General features: G+C 46.6%; 1 protein-coding gene and 1 non-coding gene across 5 annotated transcripts; one reads left to right on the top strand and one right to left on the bottom strand.

Moving 5' to 3' along the window:
- Positions 1-792: 792 nt before the first annotated feature.
- Positions 793-7,983, bottom strand: PDP2 (pyruvate dehydrogenase phosphatase catalytic subunit 2). Of its 4 annotated transcripts, none has more exons than XM_058708706.1 (2): positions 7,856-7,983; positions 793-5,748 (listed from the first exon to the last, which is right to left on the bottom strand). In XM_058708706.1, exon 2 carries the CDS (start codon positions 5,692-5,694, stop codon positions 4,102-4,104), a length of 1,593 nt encoding a protein of 530 aa, XP_058564689.1. In that variant the 5' UTR covers positions 5,695-5,748; positions 7,856-7,983; the 3' UTR covers positions 793-4,101. The 4 variants fall into 4 exon arrangements, with proteins under 4 accessions (XP_058564689.1, XP_058564691.1, XP_058564690.1 ...); XM_058708708.1 differs by lacking the exon at positions 7,856-7,983 and adding an exon at positions 7,718-7,832; XM_058708707.1 differs by lacking the exon at positions 7,856-7,983 and adding an exon at positions 7,571-7,697.
- Positions 7,984-16,697: 8,714 nt separating this feature from the next.
- Positions 16,698-16,804, top strand: LOC131500538 (U6 spliceosomal RNA). Its single transcript, XR_009256343.1, has one exon. It is a non-coding gene; the product is annotated as a U6 spliceosomal RNA (small nuclear RNA).
- The last annotated feature ends 1,130 nt before the right edge of the window (positions 16,805-17,934 follow it).

Below are 17,934 nucleotides of genomic sequence, written 5' to 3'. Positions count from 1 at the left end.
CCCACCCTGGGCCAAAACTGTGCAATGAAAAGATTTTTCATGCATCACGTTCCCTTTCTAAAGGGGCCAGTATAGGGACAAGTGGATGGTCTGTGGACTCGGTTCAAATCCTGGCCCTACCATGATGTCAGGGGCAAGTTTTTCAGTCTCTGGGCTTGTTTTATGTCATTAAAAAGAGGGAAATAGCTCTTCCTGTTATCCTCATCAAACCTCAGACATCCCCTTTTCCACTTTTCCCTCCCTCAAATCTGCTCTTCTTCAAGTCCACCCTAAAGTGTTAATAACTTAATAGTTGGATTGCATTTTAAGAAGCACCCATAGAGGCCGTCCTTAGGAACTTTATCTCTCCAGCAGCAGGGAGATACAGCTCAGGTGCGGGAGCGGGGGAGGGTGGTGGGAAGAGGTGGAGAGGGTCTCCAACACTATGGAAGTAGCTGTCTGGAACGTTTCCCCAAAGCTGGCTCTGCACTTAACAAAAGCTGGTTTCACAAGCTCAGTTAAATATGAAATCCCAGCAGACCTTGGCACTGAGTGTGGGGAGACCCTTAGAACAAAAGCCTTAATTTCCTTTTCCTTCATTTCAGGTGCTCACACAGATAGTTAACACTCAATGAGCACTTCCTGTGTGGTCAGCAGCCATCACAAATTTGCAGAGAAGACCTCTCCTTTGGCGGGGTGGATTCTTACAGACTAAAATCTTCCATGGCCAGATAAAGGTGGTGAAACAAGGGCTGGTGTAATCTAGCACCCTACAGACCTAAAGAAATTAATATCAAACCAAAAGAAACCAAATTTCATTTTGCCTTTTATTTACGAGTTTCATTTAAATATCTCTAATAGTCAGAAAGTCAATGTCAAATAAGATCATGGGAGTACAGCTTAAAATACAAATGTCAGTAAATATTAAAGAACATGGTTAGTAATTTGTCCCAGTAAATGCTTGATAACAAATTGTTTTCCAGGAAGCAAGTTCAACATCAGGTGCCCAAAGTATAAGGGACAGAGCTCCAGGCTGCTCGGGAAATGGTTGCACAGCAGTCCTTTCCCCCTCAGCGATGCACGAGGCTGCATGCATGACAGCTGTACCACCAGGCTTTAGACCCCAGCTCCAAACCTACTTGGGCTTTTTCCACCAGGGGAAGGAGTCATGTTCAGAGACAAATGCACCACTTTAAGATGAAACTAGGATGGCTCAGTTCCAAGATACTCTGGTTTAATCTGGGAAGGCAAGGCCTCCCAAGAACTGTCAAATGAAGATAGGTTACCAGGGACCGATGGATGAAAGAGTCAAGCCAGATTCATTCTGAACACATATTCTTATTCCATACAATCCATTATTTTCTTCTTTAACTGACTCAAGTTCAAGCTGTTTATATTTCTCTTATGCCTAAAAGGGTGCCAGCTCAGTTGTGTTTAGCCTGAACTTTTACCCAGTGTGCCCAATACTAAAGACCTTTTAGGCCAATCATACTTCTGGAAAACTGTGTTTATATATTAACATACCTCAAAGTTCACATTTTCATTATAACACATTAGCTTTTTTAAATATATAACAAATTAGCTTTAATGTTACAAATAATATTTCAGAAAACCCAATCTAAGTAACTTGACTGAGGCTATTAACCTGCATTTAAAACTAATACAATCTTCTCAACCATTTTGACCAATTCCCAGTTAGCGGAGCTGTGATATTTATACATAAAACAATATCTAAATTATGCCAATATTACAAAGTTTCTTCCCTAAAATTATATGCAATTTAAAGAACCAAAGCATACTTTATTCAAGGTATATCCAAAATATTAAATGTTCAATCTTATTTTTTAGTTGATTTTAGATGTCTCAATATGGAAATCTTTACTAAAAGGAATAATAAATGCTTTAGAAGACTGACAAGTACCACCACCCCCCTCTCAAATTCCAGTGTCCTCTGACAGTAGCCCATGTCTCAGAGAGGCCACAGACACCAGAATTGTGGTCAAGGAGACAGACATGCTGGGGGTTAACCAGGAGACTCTCCTTGGAGCATTCATGGAAAGAGCTGACAGAGTTCACAGTAGAAAAGGGCAGACAATAAACTGGCCTTTCTTCCATCTCGATATACTACAATTAGAAAGCGGGAAATATATTAGGCAGAGAAAAAACACAGATAAGCTTGGAGAAGCAGGTGGGAAGTCTGTATTCTCTCAGCTGTCCCGCAAGTTACTGAGTCAGACGCATTTTATGACCTTTGCTAGGCTCCAAAACGGGATTCATACACTCTGTAATCCCTGTAAATGCTCCGACGGTGTGCCAGGGTTTAGCTGACATAAAGAACAAAGGATGGCAGACAAGCAGTCTTCAACTTTAGCAACAAACCTTCATGCAAGCACAATGGCAGTCATTCACGTTTTATTTCTCAGTTATGATCCAGGAGGTCGAAAGGAACACTAATGATTTCAGAATAAAAGGACCAAGGCTTAAGCACTGACTGGAGCTGAAGCCCAATCACTGAACAGCTGCACTGGAAAACAGACAGGGAAATGTCCCCAAGTTAAAAGTACTCCAACACTTGAATGAGTATCACTGGGACGTGAAAAGTCAAACTTGCTTTTTTCTTTCAGTGGATGGTACAAGGTGGAAGATGAGGAGAGGGATCAACTAACATAGTGCAGGAAGACAGAACTGTCAGCTTTGTGGGATTATATTTGTGTTTCCATTTAGGGACACATTTCCTGTTGTGTAAATGCCGCAGCATTTCATGAGAACACGAAATTCTTTCCCCCAAAAAGGACACACGTGGTTTAATTTGAAATAAACACAAAGACTGTGCTGCCCACAGAAGCCATTACAGGTTGCAGTTTTATTTTTGCCCCAACTCCTATACTAAATATGGTCTGGCTCCTGAGGAGAAGCCATGGCAGTTTATCCCACAGTCTTAGGGCAAGCATCCCGTCCGACAAATCTCCCTCCTTCTTCCCCACTGCCTCTCGGGACACAGACAGGCAGCCCTGGTTAGTGACTTCTCAAGCTCTTCATGTTTTCACCTGTCCAGATTTGGGCTGAATCTTAGGTCCGTAATCCACTGCATAAGCCAGTCCTGCCTGCACATCTGTCACAACTACCATATTACACGATCGCATTTTCTCCTCCCCTATAACCATTTGAAGAGGGAGCCTTCTTTCCGGACAATATTGCGTGCATATAGTCAGTAGCAGTGGAGTGAGGGAGTTTGGCAGAGCAGAGGTAGGAATATTAGGTGGAATGAACAGAAGAACGTTTGAGAGGTATAATCAGAAAGGCTAAGTGCTATAAATAGCCCCACAGAGGCTAAGCCCTGGAGCATATTTTATTAATGCCGGGAAGGCAAGGAGTTAAGGCTTAGATAGAAGTTACCTTCTAGTATGGCTCAAGGTTCAAGGGGTGGGACACAGTGGAAGGTATCACAAGTGGCACGAGTCAATTCATCAGCTGGTCCAGAGGCCTCGCCCCTCTCACTCTCAGCTGAAAACCAAGACAAATCATTCCAAGCATGCTTACAGCAGGCCTGTTTGCAAGTTTGAGGACTGTTTTAACATAAACAAAAACACACCAGGATGCAGCATCACAAAATGTTTTCACAAGTATAATCACACAAAAAGTTACAATATTGCATAGAAAAAAGTATTCTCTGTAAACCTAGGTCTTAGTCATTTAAAAATAAGTCCGCGATTGTAAATTGAGGAAAACTACCAAGTTTGCAGATTCTGCACAACATCAGGAAATCCCGAAGTTCTTCATAGTCTTAGGACGATGATTACATTTACCCTTTGAAGGCTCAGGCTGATGATGGCTTAACGACAACAACGTCTTTATAAAAGGACTTTGGCTATGGGCCCAAGCCAATTCTCTGGTCTCAATGCTCTGCCCTCTCTATGCAGAAGCGGTGACCAAAACACACTGTGGCATGAAATCACTGCTACTGTTTTTAAACCGAGCCTGGCTTTTCCTCACGTCAGTCTATTATTAAGCCCAGCTACCTCGGCCTGCCTTTTTAACAGTAAGGTCTGAATAGCCAGTTTAAGAGTAAATGAAAATGTCTTAGAAAAGCATTTAAGTTAACCTTGGCAATACGGGACACTCTTAACCCCCTTTGTAATATGCGTCAATTGAGTCTGAGTTAAAATACACCACGGTGACAGTGATGTCATCCCTGTACATCCTCGCCAAGTCCTCTGGCAAAGTCAGCATCGCTGTTAGCCGCTCCGGTTCCATCTCCCCATACTCATTGCTCCCTATGGCGTGTCTGATCAGACGCGTGGCTGCATTTTGGTCGGCCGCGCACAGCCCCTGGGCTCTCCTCTGCTGCAGCAGGCTCTGCATGAGTCCTAGGTTGGCGGGTCTCTGGGCCAGGTCCGGCTTGTGCCGACTTGCTTCTGCCAGGTGCTCCACCACCAGCCTCACCACATCCTCATTGTCCAGCACGTCCCACAGGCCATCTGAGGCCAACACAAGGAACTTATCCTGGGGCCTCAGCTGGTGGTAGGTGACCTCAGGCTCAGCAGTCAGGTAGGGTGGAGTGTGGTAGTGTGGAGGGGTGAACTGGTAAATGTTGAGGGCCTCGGTGTCAAAGCCCCTCTCCAGGACACTGCGCTGCAGCTCTTTACTCCACTTCAGCTGGACATCCCCGAAGGCCCTGCAGGGCATGAGCACGCCCAGCAGCCTGTTGTCCACAATGACTGTCCTGTCCTCTGATTCAGGGTGCTCCCTCTTTAGCCGTGACAGCTCAGCTTGGTTCCAGGCATTGTGGTCGCGTGTGAGGGGCAGACAAGACCACATGCCATTGTCCTCCTGGACCCCAAGGATGGCCCGACAGTCACCAGCGTTTGCCACATGCAAGTGAACTCCATCAACATGGGCCATGCAAGCTGTAGCCCCAGAGAAGGCCACCTGGAGTGAAAGGTTCCTCGTCATCTCATCTTCCAGGGGGGCCTGGACTTCCAGCGAGATGTCAGAATCCAGTCTCTGGAAGGAATACATTAATGCTTCCTTAATGTTGAGTCCCATTTCCATGTGCAGGTCAAGCAGTTCCTGCCAGTAGACACGGAGGTGATCAAGGTGCACTGACGTGACATCCTTGTAGATACTGTCCCCTGGGTGCTTGAGCCATTGCAGGATGGGCATCAGGGGCTTCATGCTTTCCATGGCTCCCTCCATCCGCTCTAGGGTCTGCCGGGACATCAGCGACACCGCCACATAGTAGAAGAGCCTCTCGCTCACTGCTTGAGCACATGCATGGCCACCATGTCCATCGAAGATGCCAAACATCAGCCCGCTGGTCTGCAGGCAGGAAGCCACACCTCGCCGGTCCTCCACTGGGGAATTGGCAGCCAGTTGGTTGCTCTCAAACCGTAACACTGAATTTGGGGCTCCACTGACGAGGTCGAGGATCTTGTGAGCCGACTCACCGGCTCGCAGCACTTCATTTACCTGCTCAGGGCTGAGTTGCAAGTGGAAATCGTCTTCCTCTGTTGACGTGTGTCTGTAGGCTTTCTGCAGGGCAAAGCCACTGCACGGGGCACTGCTCTTCAGGGTGCCTGGTCCCTGGGAAAAGAGTCTCCATCTTGATTTATTTCTATTTGAGGCACACCTTGAATACAAACGTCTGCCCCCTTGTAACGTGGCAATGCTGTTCCTTGCAGAATTTAAGATCCAGAAGGGCAAAGTACTTGACATTTTGCAGCGATACCGGCAAATGTATTCCTTCCGCAAAAGGGGCTTTCTTTAAACCTGAAAATTAAAGAGTTGAAGAAAATTCAAATTTAATTTCTTAAAAACAGACTTCTGAAAACATTTATTTTGCTACCATTCTGAACAAAAGTGTTTTAAGATAAACTTTAAAAGAGTTGGGTGGTTCTGTGAGTTAAGTGACCGGCTTCGGCTTAGGTCGTGATCTTATGGTTCCTCACCCTGAATTCCTGATTTCGGGTTCTCTGCTGTCAATGAGGAGCCTGCTTTGGATCCTTCATCCCCCTGCTCTCTTTCTGCCCCTCCCCTGCTTGTGTTCTCTCTCTCTTTGAGCTCTCTCTCTCAAAAAACAAAATTTAAAAAAATAGTAAAACAGTTGACTAAATTCAAAATACTTAAGCAAGTCTCCCTACCTCCCATTACAACGCATAAATAACATTTCAGAAAATGAGAAAAACGGGATTTTTATATGCTCTCCATTCATACAGAGCCACTGAAGGCTTCCCCACAGAACTCACTCATTGCTCACAGCTGACCCAGGGGCCCCTTTATATTTTCCTTCCCAAATATTTCCCTTGCCAGAGCCCAGTGTCTAGCTCCCAGGTTCACTTTCCCCAACAGACTGTAAGTGTTTATTTAAATATCTATCTGCTTCTCCACTAGTCTATACGCTCCATGAATTCAGGAACCCTTACTCACCAGTGGCTCTCCAGCCCCATACAACACACAACAGGTCCTCAAATACTGGCTACACGCAGCATTTCCAAAGGCCCAACAGCACACCAGGTGTGACACCAGCTGTCTAACATCAGACACACTGCTTCACTTGCCTGAGCTCCAGCTGTCTGTCAGGGGGATGGGAATACCCATCTTATAAGGTTTTGTGAGGATTCAATGAAATATGATCCTTCTGCTCCAAAAAGGTGGTTATACTTTTATCATTAAGTGACTCCTCTGGTCACTCTGTATACATTTTTATACAACTGAAACCACAACTTACAATCTATTTTTTTTTTTCTTTTAAGCATTTTATTCATGATAAAGACATTTCAGGGATGTGTACTACCCTATTTTGGCATAAACAATCTCAATTTCCTTAACTGTTCTCTATTGTTGTAGATTTAGAAGTCGTTTCTACTGGCTATGGATAAAACACCAAATTGCACTGCCTTATGCACCAACCTTTTCCCTACTTAGGTTTTAATGTACTTATTTCCCAAAGGAGGAATCAGTAGGTCAAAGGGTGTAGACTCATAATGCCAAACTGATCTCCAAAATGTTCACATCTGCCTCCACAAGGACATGAAGGGAACAGTTTCCTACCACCTTCAACAGACGCTGAGGATACCTCTTCTTAGACAAAAAGCAAAGCAAAACAAACAAAAAACCTGCTCTATTTTCTATTTTCCCGGGTGACCTAAGAGGAGCGTTTCCCACGTGTTTTCGGATTTCGTTCAGGAGACCTGCCCTCTGCCAGTTTGTCTGTTGGGGCACTGGGAACTCTCAGAACTGAGGACCGTCCTCCTCCCCGCCAGCCCACCCCGCTGAACTTGGGGCAGGAGCGGTAGGTCAACGCCCACAGAGGCAGCCTGGCACCTCCCACCCTTCCAGGGCCCTGCAGAGAAATCAGGGAGCAGCGCCGGTCGCAAGTTGGTCCGCCGCAGACGGGACCCAAACAATTTCGCGTCCCTGAAGAAAACACAGGTCCCAAGTTCAAGTCTCTGCCCCACAGCCTCATAGATAAGAGTGCGGTCTCTGGAGTCTATCAAGCCCGATCGCGCCCATACCCCGGCGCGGCCACATCCCTGAGCTCCAGCTTCCCAGCCCGTAAAATAGAGAAATTCAGTCGAGGCGCCGAACTCACAGGGGTGCTCCAAGGGCTAACGCAGCTAGTGCGTGTGCCGGGGTCCGAAGCCAAGGGTCCTTGGCGAGTCCGAGAGCCCACGTGGCGCGTGCGCGCGGTGGGGTGACCGTGACTGCGGGCCCGCCCCCTCACCTCATTTCACCTCACCTCCGCTTTCCACCTCAGCATCTGAACCGATTCTGACGGCCGCAGAGGGCTGGGCTCCGGGGACGCCCGGCGGGGCTGGAGGGGTCCCCATCCTGCGATCGCTCCCTTCCCTACCTCGGACCCTCGCTCCCCACTCACCAGCTTGCGCCACTGCCACCGGGTCCGTCCCGTCAGTTCCACGCCTGCGCACAGTGCTGCGGCTGCCGCCACTCCCGCCTCACCTCCTTGAAGCGACCCCGTGTGCAGATCCAGATGGGGAAGGAAGCATCCTTTCTCCAGCTCTTATTGGTTCACCTGCGGAGGCGGGCCTTTGACAGACAGAAGAATTACCCAATGGCTGAGGAGGGCGACCGGGCAGGCAGGGCGGGAGGAGCTAAATCCAGTTCCTCCCCACCCATCCGCACCCTTCTGGGCTCCGACCGTGGGTGAGCAGAGTTCCCGGCTACGCGACCAGGCAATCAGGGACCGAGCTACCCCGCCACCTGATGGACCACACTCTGCACACCCCGAACCCAGCATCCTCTCCAATTCTTTACTGTTAGTAATGCCGCACGGTTTCCTCTCCTTTGCTTTGCCCACCAAATCCAGACCTCTCTCCCAAGCGTCACAGCCTTGTGTTCAACCATTTGGACGTCTCCCTTTGGAGGCCCTATGTACGCCTCGAACACATCTCGCTCAGAACTCACCTTCCTACCAAACTCGCCCTTCCTTTCCTACCCTAACCCAATAATGGCCCCACCATCTTCCCAGATAGCCTCAACCAGAATCCTGGGAGTCTTAACTGCTCCCTCTTTCCAGCCCCTCTCCTGTTATCTAATCCTGCTAATCTTATCTCCCGAGTATCTCTGCAATCCACACATTTGCCTCCAGCTACCCTATTCCAATCCTCTTATCTGGTCTCCCTACGTTCACTTTACGACTCAGCTGCTCTTCCTGTACGGAACAGGCAGTGACCCTTCTAAAACTCAAACTCCTGCTCTAAAGTTTTCATTGGTTCCCAGGGGCCGTTGGGCCTTCAAAAGACATTTATATTGATCTGACCACTGGCAGTTACTAGAAATGGTTACTGGTTGGTAGGTTGAGAAAGACTGAGAACCAAGACACCAGATAACCCCTCAGTCCCTCGTATTGTGGGATTCCAGTTATCCCCTGCTTCCTTATTATCGTAAGGCAAGTACAGTCCTTCCCTGGAGGCAGAGACCAGAAATGCCACTTGAAGCCCTGAGAATGTAGTCTTCTGGAAGCGAGACACACTGGTTTACCTGGAGAGCCTGGCCAGCCCACCTGGACCCGAGGACATGCCTGCCATAATACCGCTCCTGTCAGACTTGCATCTGGTTTGACGTTTATACTGCCACTCACCCTTGGCCCTTTCAGGAAGTTTTCTGGTAAGTCAGAATTTGCAATATCTCTCTTCCTGGATATTGAGAAGGCTGTTTCAGACTGAAAGTAAAGATAACTCTAAGGCATTGTAAATAAATGGGCGTAAGTTTTATTTTTAGGTTTTGTATAGATAGTTCATTTGGGGTGACAAAGGGTCATCCTTAAGGACAGAGTCAGCACAGTTTAATCACTTCATCTGCAGGCATTAATGGGTGCCTGAGGTGACTACTGGAGGCACACAGATGGCTGCCCCCACCACACTTTCCTGAGAGAAATTACATCACTCTGCTAAGTCTGAAACCGCAGAGTTTTTTTTAAGTTACCACACACAACAATTCCAAAGTAAAAATGTATCTTTGAAGATTTTGTGTGCACTGGAGCTTTCGTTTAGAGGCTGTAGCTAGCTCCGTCACCAACATATGATGGCTAGCCCAAGAACCCCAGCCAGTCTCCCAGTGCTTCTTGTCTCAAGGTCTTAAAAGAAGAAAAATGAAGGAAAAGGTCTGATCTCTCCTCAAGAAAGGAAAAGCAGCAGATCAGCTGTCATTTTCTGAGGAAATTTAAAAAGATTCAGCCTCAGTCAAAACCAAGCAAATAAGAATTAAAACAAGATACTGGTTTTTGTCAAACAACCTGACAATCATTAAAACAGATTAGTACTTCATGTTGGTGAGTAGGCATTGCCTTCTGGGCAGGTAGGAGTGTAAATTGAGGCTACCCAATGGACAGATTTTTGATCCACTAATTCTACTTCTTTTTTTTAAATGTGTTTTATTTATTTTTGAGATAGAGACAGAGCATTAGCGGGGGAGGAACAGAGAGAGAGGGAGACATAGAATCTGAAGCAAGCTCAGGGTCTGAGCTGTCAGCACAGAGCCCTACTCGGCGTTCAAACCCATAAACCTTGAGATCATGACCTGAGCTGAAGTTAGACAGCTTAACTGACACAACCACCCAGGTGCTCCAATTCTACTTATTTTAATTTACCCTAAATAGGCAGTCAAAGGTAAACATTAGAAATTTTCTTTTTCTTTTCTTTTGAGAGAGAAAGAGGGCACAAATGAGTGAGGGGCAGAGAGAGAGAGAGAGAAAGAAATTTTCTACAGTAAACATACACATATATTACTCCATCTGGCATTTCTTGTATAATCAAGAAGAAGAAAGAGGAGGAGGAGGGAGAGAAGCAGCAGCAGCAAAACTATATTTTAAAAAACAACCACAGGCCTAACCGGAGTAGGGAGTTAGATCCCTTGGATGATTCTGGCAAAATTCCCTGATTTTATAGCCATACAAATAGGGGCTTCCATGGAATGTTAGGAAAGCTGGATCTGAGATTATCTTGTGTCAGGAGGAACTGAGAGAGTAGCAGATAGCTTTTTGTCCAACCGTCAAAACTATACATCTAGGCCTGATATCTGTAAGAGTTTGTAAAAACCCCAGATATCTTTCTTTGTGGCCGAGCAGACATGCTTCCCCTTGCAGCAGTTCTGTGACCTTAGTGCTCCCCAGTGCAACTGAATAAACCCAGAAAAGCCTTCCTGCTGATCTGAGCACATCTGTGCCCTCTGACAGTCGTCTCACAGACCAGTGTCATCCTAAATCCAGTAATTCAACTTCACCACCTCTGGCCAAACAGGTGACTTTCCCTCGCACTGTCTCCTCCCACATTGACCACGCACATGGACACACGTGTGTGTACGCACCCCCCCCACCCCCCCACCCCCCGCCTCCCCAGGGCCCCTTTTCCTTCAGAGGGAATGGTAACGGTAACCATTCCCTGCAGAGCAGCAACCTCAAGGACATATTTCACAAGTCTTGAGGATGATAGTGACAAAGGCTTCGGAATTTTTTTTTTAATGTTGTATTTATTTTTAAGAGACAGAAAGAGACAGAGTGTGAGCAGGGAAGGGGCAGAGAGAGAGCGAGACACAGAATAGGAAGCAGGCTCCAGGCTCTGCGCTGTCAGCACAGAACCTGACTCGGGGCTCAAACTCATGAACTACAAGATCATGACCTGAGCTTAACCGACTGAACCACCCAGGCGCCCCATGGGAATTTTTAAAAAACACAAATCTTGTCTCAGCCCTCCTCTCAAATCCGCTCTGAAGCAACAGAGCTTGCGGGCAATTAGGAAGCCTCAAAGTGGTTGTGTTAAGCTCCTAGCTCATAGAGCCAAAGCTAAAGATTTCCCTTCACTAGAGGAGGATGGGCAGACCCTTTGGGGGAAATACAATCTGTGTTTCTGTCTCTTTAACGCTTCTCCAAACGCAGATCAATGTCTTTCACCTGTTTGACAGATCAGCTGCACCCCAGGCTCTGATGATGTAGGCCAGAGGTCTTCCCCTGTGACCCCAAAATAATCATTCCCTTTTCCACCATCATCCCACAGCTGTCTCTACTCAGACTTAACCACTGGCAGGCCCAGAATTTTCCATCGTCCTCAAGTCCCAAGCCTAAGACCCAGTTCTGGCACTTATTTGCTCTGTGATCCTGGCCCAGTCACTTACTTCCTCTCTCTGGGCCTCTGTAGAGCTCCACGCTTGGAAGGGGCAATTTTGTGGGCCTTGTACTTGTCACTAGCACTCCAAGTTGCCTATGACTCATATTCTTTCTTTCTTTTTTTTTTTTTTTTTTCAATGTTTTTTTAAATTTATTTTTGGGACAGAGAGAGACAGAGCATGAACGGGGGAGGGGCAGAGAGAGAGGGAGACACAGAATCGGAAACAGGCTCCAGGCTCCGAGCCATCAGCCCAGAGCCTGACGCGGGGCTCGAACTCACGGACCGCGAGATCGTGACCTGGCTGAAGTCGGACGCTTAACCGACTGCGCCATCCAGGCGCCCCAGACTCATATTCTTTCTTGAAAGTAAATTGGGAATGGAGCAGAAGAACAGCTCGAGGGGTCTGGTGTGGGTAAGAGGAGGCAAGAGGAAGTTGGAAGACAGCCCTGGAGCCCCTGGAGGCGCATGGTTTTCCTGCTTTCTCTTGAAGCTGCAGGGTATGGAATAGGTTCAGTCAGCAAGCAGTGGGCCTGTGGCGTGGCTTGTGCTACCCTGTGACATTGTCCAAGAAACTGAGGGTGCCCAGCCGCTGCTGTGTGCCATCCCTGCGGAGGCCCCACCCCCGGTACCTGGAGCACCCTTTTCAGGCCCAGGGGCAACTCCTTGAGGGACCAGAGAACACAGTGAGCTAGGTTCAGGGGTGGGGGGGTGCAGTGTCACCTGAGCAATTGTCCCCAGCATCCAACAAGATGCCAAATGTGGGGTTGGAAAGGCCGGGAAGGAGCTATTAGGACAGGACAGAATATCAAATGAAAAACCAGATTACAACAGAGAGTTTGGTTTTGATAATAACGATATTTCATGTATGCATTTCTTCTCCTCTTTTTTCCTTTGTGCATGCCTCTTTGTGTGCAAAGAAAAATCTAGCAGGACACATGCCGACAGTTAACAATGCTTATCTCTGGGTCATGAAATTTTCACATTCTTTCCTTTTCCATGTATTTCTTTATATGCTTTTTTTTCTTTTTTAACATGCAGCATGTATTTAATAATCAGGAAAACCCCCAATAATGTCTGTCCCACACACTTACACCTAAGAGTGGGAGAGAAGAAGGCAGAGTGGGCTGTTCTAGGGCAAGGGAGGCAGCTAGGGAGAGGGGTGGGGACCAGAGGGCTATTTTATGTCTGGAAATCAGGGAAGGTTCCTCTGATAAGATAGGCTTTGGAGAGAGATCTGAAGGAAGTTAGAGAGTGAGCCTGGCCTATCTGGGAAAGAGCATTCCATGGAGGAAGAACGGTAAGGACAAAGGTCTTCACCTTGTGAACCAAGGGAAGGGCTTGAATTTTATGGCCAGGGCTGCCTGCCCTGTCTCCAACCCTTGGGCCAGAGCTGGAAAGAACTTGAGATCATCTCACCCACGCCTTCTGCAAGTGTGCTCCATGGAGCACCATCCCAGAAAATGTTTTGAGAGAAAAGAACCATGTCTCTACTACCCACCCCTGAAAGAGCTCCACAATGAACAACTTAGTTAAGGCCCTGAGAAATGGTGCAGTAAAAGGAATTCATCCAACTTTATTGCAGCAATTCCAAACATTTCCCCATGAACCTCCTTTTTGCTCTAAAATCCCATCTAACAGAGCCCATGTACTTCATGAGATGCCCATATATCCGAAGCACAAAATAAAGTCCAGAAACCTGAACTGACTTCACCAGGTTCCTGGGGGTCCCACTTTAAGGTTGTGGCTAAGAAGAGTCTGGGTCCTACTCTCTGGACTCACATCCAAGCCACTCTTCTAGAAACTTACCACATTTAATAGCCTGAGGGGCCAATTTGAGCTTCTCTGAAGCCAGAGGAAGAGTTCTCCTGAGGGAAGACAGCCTCTCAGCATACTGTATTTTTGTTTAGCCATCTTTTTATTTTAATTTTTTTAATTTTTCTAATTTACTTATTTGTTTTTGAGAGAGAGAGAGAGAGAGAGAGCGTACACACAAGTGGGGGAGGGGCAGAGAGAGAGAGAGAGAGAGAGGGAGGGAGGGAGGGAGACACAAAATCCAAAGCAGGCTCCAGGCTCTGAGCTGTCAGCGCAGAATCTGACTTGGAGCTTGAAATCTTGATCTGTGAGATCATGACCTGAGCCGAAGCCAGATGCTTAACAAACTGAGCCATCCAGGCCCCTCTTGAGCATTTTTTTACACCTGCTTTTCCAAAAGACAAGAGCCTTCTCTAGCACGAAGCACCCCATGTAATGTGGTGGTTTCAGAGGCTGGACTGCGGGTCAGGCAGACATGAGAACCCCAGTGCTGTCATTAACCGGATGCATGACTTGGGCAACGGACCTCAGTCAAATTTAGAGCCTCTGTATCTCCATCTGCTGAATGGGGGCAGCCATTCCCATGTATGTTGTGGGGGCATATCCCTCCTCCTAGCTGTATAGTGACTACAAAATGGGGGCAGAAAGGAGTATGTGAGGGTGCTGAAACAGAGCTGTCCTCCTTTCTTGGCTCTGAAGCTATTTCTGTCTGAAGAACTAGGACCTGTCAATGTAATCAGGGCACCCCCATCCCCAGGCTATGCTGGAGACTGGGTCAAATTTAATTCAGCCTTTTATTTTCACACTTACCGTCGATTCCCAGGGCAAAGCTCCTGCTGTTCCCCCCCTCCCCGGAGTGCCCTCCCCATCCTCCATACCTTTGGCAAACAGTGGAGCCATTACCTCAGGCCTCCACATGCCCTTTCCCCAAGAGCCCAGTGGTGCTCAGTGGCACTGACAAGTTGTGTGCTTCACCCAGCATTGGAGGCCCTGGACAGCAGAAGAAGCAAGAGCTTAGGGTGTCAAGCAAAGCAGGAGCACAAACAGCAGCAAAAATATTTTAAATATTTTGACAAGTGGTAACCGGCTGGGCAAGGGTTCTTTCCTAGCATGGCTAGGCTGGGCTCTTGCTAGTGAATACGAAGATGGACCAGAGACCAAGCTACAGGCTCACATGTGGCCACAAGGGGGCGTAAATACACTGCAGGAAGCACCTGAGCATCTCACTGCCTAGAGCTGGTGGAGGGAGTGTGTGTGTGTGTGTGTGTGTGTGTGTGTGTGTGTGTGTGTGTGTGTATGTGTATGTGTATGTGTGTATGTGCGCACACTTGTATGCATCATTCCACAATGCTTATTGTGATACTGTCATTAGTGGGGAGACCGACTAATGCCTTTCAAGGGGCCCGGAGAGTGGTGGCATAGGCTTGGCTCCAAGGTAGGCCAATCTGGCCCCAGCTCCAACTATGTGACCTGGAGCAAGTATCTCAATCTGATCCTCAGTATCTCATCGGCAAAATGGGAATAAGAATGGTACCCACTTCAAAAGGTTTTGGGTCCATTCAGGAAATGAGTTAATTAAGTGAGTCAATTCATGAAAGAAAAAAAAAAAGACAATTCACGGATTGTGTTCACTGGTGGGTCATGCCACAGGCACATAGAGCATGTTCTCAGGGAGTCCAAAGGAAGGTGCCTTAAAATAATCGGTTAGTTCATATTTTATTAAAATAAAAGTGTGATGAGAGAAATCACAATTATGTTTACCTTCCTTATAGTTACCTATCAGTTTAGTATCATCTTGTACTGTTCTTATATTTAATTACATATGTGAAGGCCCCATAATCCTTTCAGTGTGTGGCTTAGGTGGGTTTTCAGCTCATGGAGGCCCCCATCGGGGCTGCAGCTGATGGGGTCCCCTATGTCTGTTAGGAGGTGCAGTTCCTGAGGGGGCTCAGAGTAGTTGAGCAGGTATCCATGCAGGGCCCAGGAAAGTGTAGGTCCTGTGGCCTCCTCCGAAGGAAGACTCAGTGATAGGTAGCAAAGTCCACACAGGATCTGCAACCCTCCATCTTTAGGACCGACCTACTCCCTCAGGAGCTGCCTACGGAGAGGATCTACCTTATAGTCCCCTGTTAGTTCTGTCACCTGGGCCCTTACTTCCTTCAGGCTCTGCCCAATCCTCAACCCTGTGCCCTACTCAGGTGCCTCTCCCTGTGGTTCTTTGACCTCCAGATGGCCTCCTCTTTTGTTCCCTAGACTTGTGGTACACCCCAGAGAGCATGTAGGGCATCTAGGGGGCAGTTGTCACATGGTTGGGGAGAACCCTGGCATTTGGGGTTGTCAGGGGTGCTAGAAGTCCTACAGGACAGTTTCGCATAACAAAGGATTATCTGAGACCTGCCCTACCTTCGAACATCTCACCTGGATATTCAAACAGGTGAAGAATCTGTTTATCTTCATTTGAGCCTGCAACATTGTTCCTTTTTTAAAATTCTTTTTTTAGGGGCACCTGAATAGCTCAGTCGGCTAAGTGTCCGACTTTGGCTCAGATCATGATCTCACGTTCCTGGGTTCGAGCCCTGTGTCAGGCTTTGTGCTGACAGCTCAGAGCCTGGAGACTGCTTCGCATTCTAGGTCTCCTTTGTCCTCTGCCACTCCCCCACCCACACCCTGTCTCTCTCTCACATACTCTCTCTCAAAAATAAAGAAACATTAAAAAATATTTTTTAATTTTTTTTTTAAACTGAAGTATAGTTGATTTACAATGTTTCATTTGTGCAACATGGTGAACAAATCTATACATTCCGTTATACTCACCACAAGCTTAGAACCATCTATCATCATAGTACACTATTACAATACCATTGACTATATTCCCTATGCTCTGTGTTTTATCCCTGTGACTTATTCATTCCATGCAGCTTTGTTCCATTTTATTTGGAAACACAGAGTAATGCTTGCACAGTTTTAATATATAGTGAATTATTGTACTTTATGTTGCCTGGAATTTTACCACTTATGCCTAATTTGAGCATTGTTCCACTCATAATCTTAAGAGACAAAATGTCACCTCCTATGAGTTAAAATATGATGACTTAGGGGCACCTGGGTGGCTCAGTTGGTTGAATGTCTGACTTTGGCTCAGGTCATGATCTTGCGGTTCATGAGTTTGAGCCCCACATCAGACTTTGTGGTGACAGAGCCGGGCCTGCTTCGGATTCTGTCTCCCTCTCTCTCTGCCCCTCCCCTGCTCACTCTCTCTCTCTCTCTCAAAAATAAATAAACATTGTGCTCGCTTCGGCAGCACATATACTAAAATTGGAACGATACAGAGAAGATTAGCATGGCCCCTGCGCAAGGATGACACGCAAATTCGTGAAGCGTTCCATATTTTTAGGAAACTGTGTTGCCTATTCATCTGAAGTGGTAGGAAAAGAAATGAAATAGATATTATAATCACAGCTCGATTTTCCTCTAATATCAGCTTTCACTCTACCGGTATTTCACACAAAAAAGAGAGGAAGAAATGAAACATCACTCCTGCTCAGGTTTGAATACTTCCTGTGTGTGTGTGTGTGTGTGTGTGTGTGTGTGTGTGCGCGCGCGCACACGCGCGCGCGTGTGTGTTTAAATGCCAAACAGCAGTGATCATGTGGAAGTAAGCATGACCTCCTGGGATTATAAGATCCTAAAGAGCAGAATCTTTATGACACTGTTCTAAAGAAAGTAAGAAACGATCACCTTAATTATATTGCTTTGAAATGACCTTAAATTAGATCCACTTTAATCTTTGTTTAAAAATATGAAAATATGTGACCCAGAAAGGGAAAGAGACTTCTGTAAAATTAGAGATGAGAGCTGTTGGGAGACATTTCTTCATGGGTTTGTCGCATTTCTGCACATCTGTGAGAAGAAGCCTTGACTATTTTCCTTTTGTACTATGATATCAATGGTGTTTGTACAACCAACGGCCTTGGAGGAAAGAGACAGTATCTCCCTCTGAAGCAGAGGGCAGACATCCTTACTCTCCGTGATGAAAGAGTCAGATTCCTTCAGCTCAGGGCTTCTCTCCTGTAACATAATGCTCCTCGTGTGCACACAGCCATCTGGCTTTGTCTGCATCGCCCCCTGGGATTTGGGGGGCAAAGAGAAACTTGCAGGTGCGCTGATGTTCTTGCTGCTTGCTGTGCTGTGAGTAATAAAGTCTTTTGTCTCTGAAAAAAAAAAAAAAAAAAAAAAATAAATAAATAAATAAACATTAAAACATTTTAGAATGTGATGACTTATAAAATATTGTACAATGAATACACAAAGTTTTCAAATTCAGTGAGTAGATGGGATATTTTCATGTCTGTTCTAAAAAATAGAGGAGTTCACTGTCTGGGAAAATCATATCCTGAAGGCAGCAATACTCATGTCCCTCGGGCTGGAATGAATTTGTAGTTGCCATGTTCTCAGGCTTCTGAATATAGGTACAAGCCTCAGAAGACCTCATCACAACCTTGTGAGCTAGCATTTATGTTCT

Source organism: Neofelis nebulosa, chromosome 17 (assembly GCF_028018385.1).
Source record: "Neofelis nebulosa isolate mNeoNeb1 chromosome 17, mNeoNeb1.pri, whole genome shotgun sequence".
Taxonomy (NCBI): Eukaryota; Metazoa; Chordata; class Mammalia; order Carnivora; family Felidae; genus Neofelis; species Neofelis nebulosa.
The sequence above is the reverse complement of the archived record's forward strand: the minus strand, read 5'-3'. Positions and strand labels throughout refer to the sequence as shown.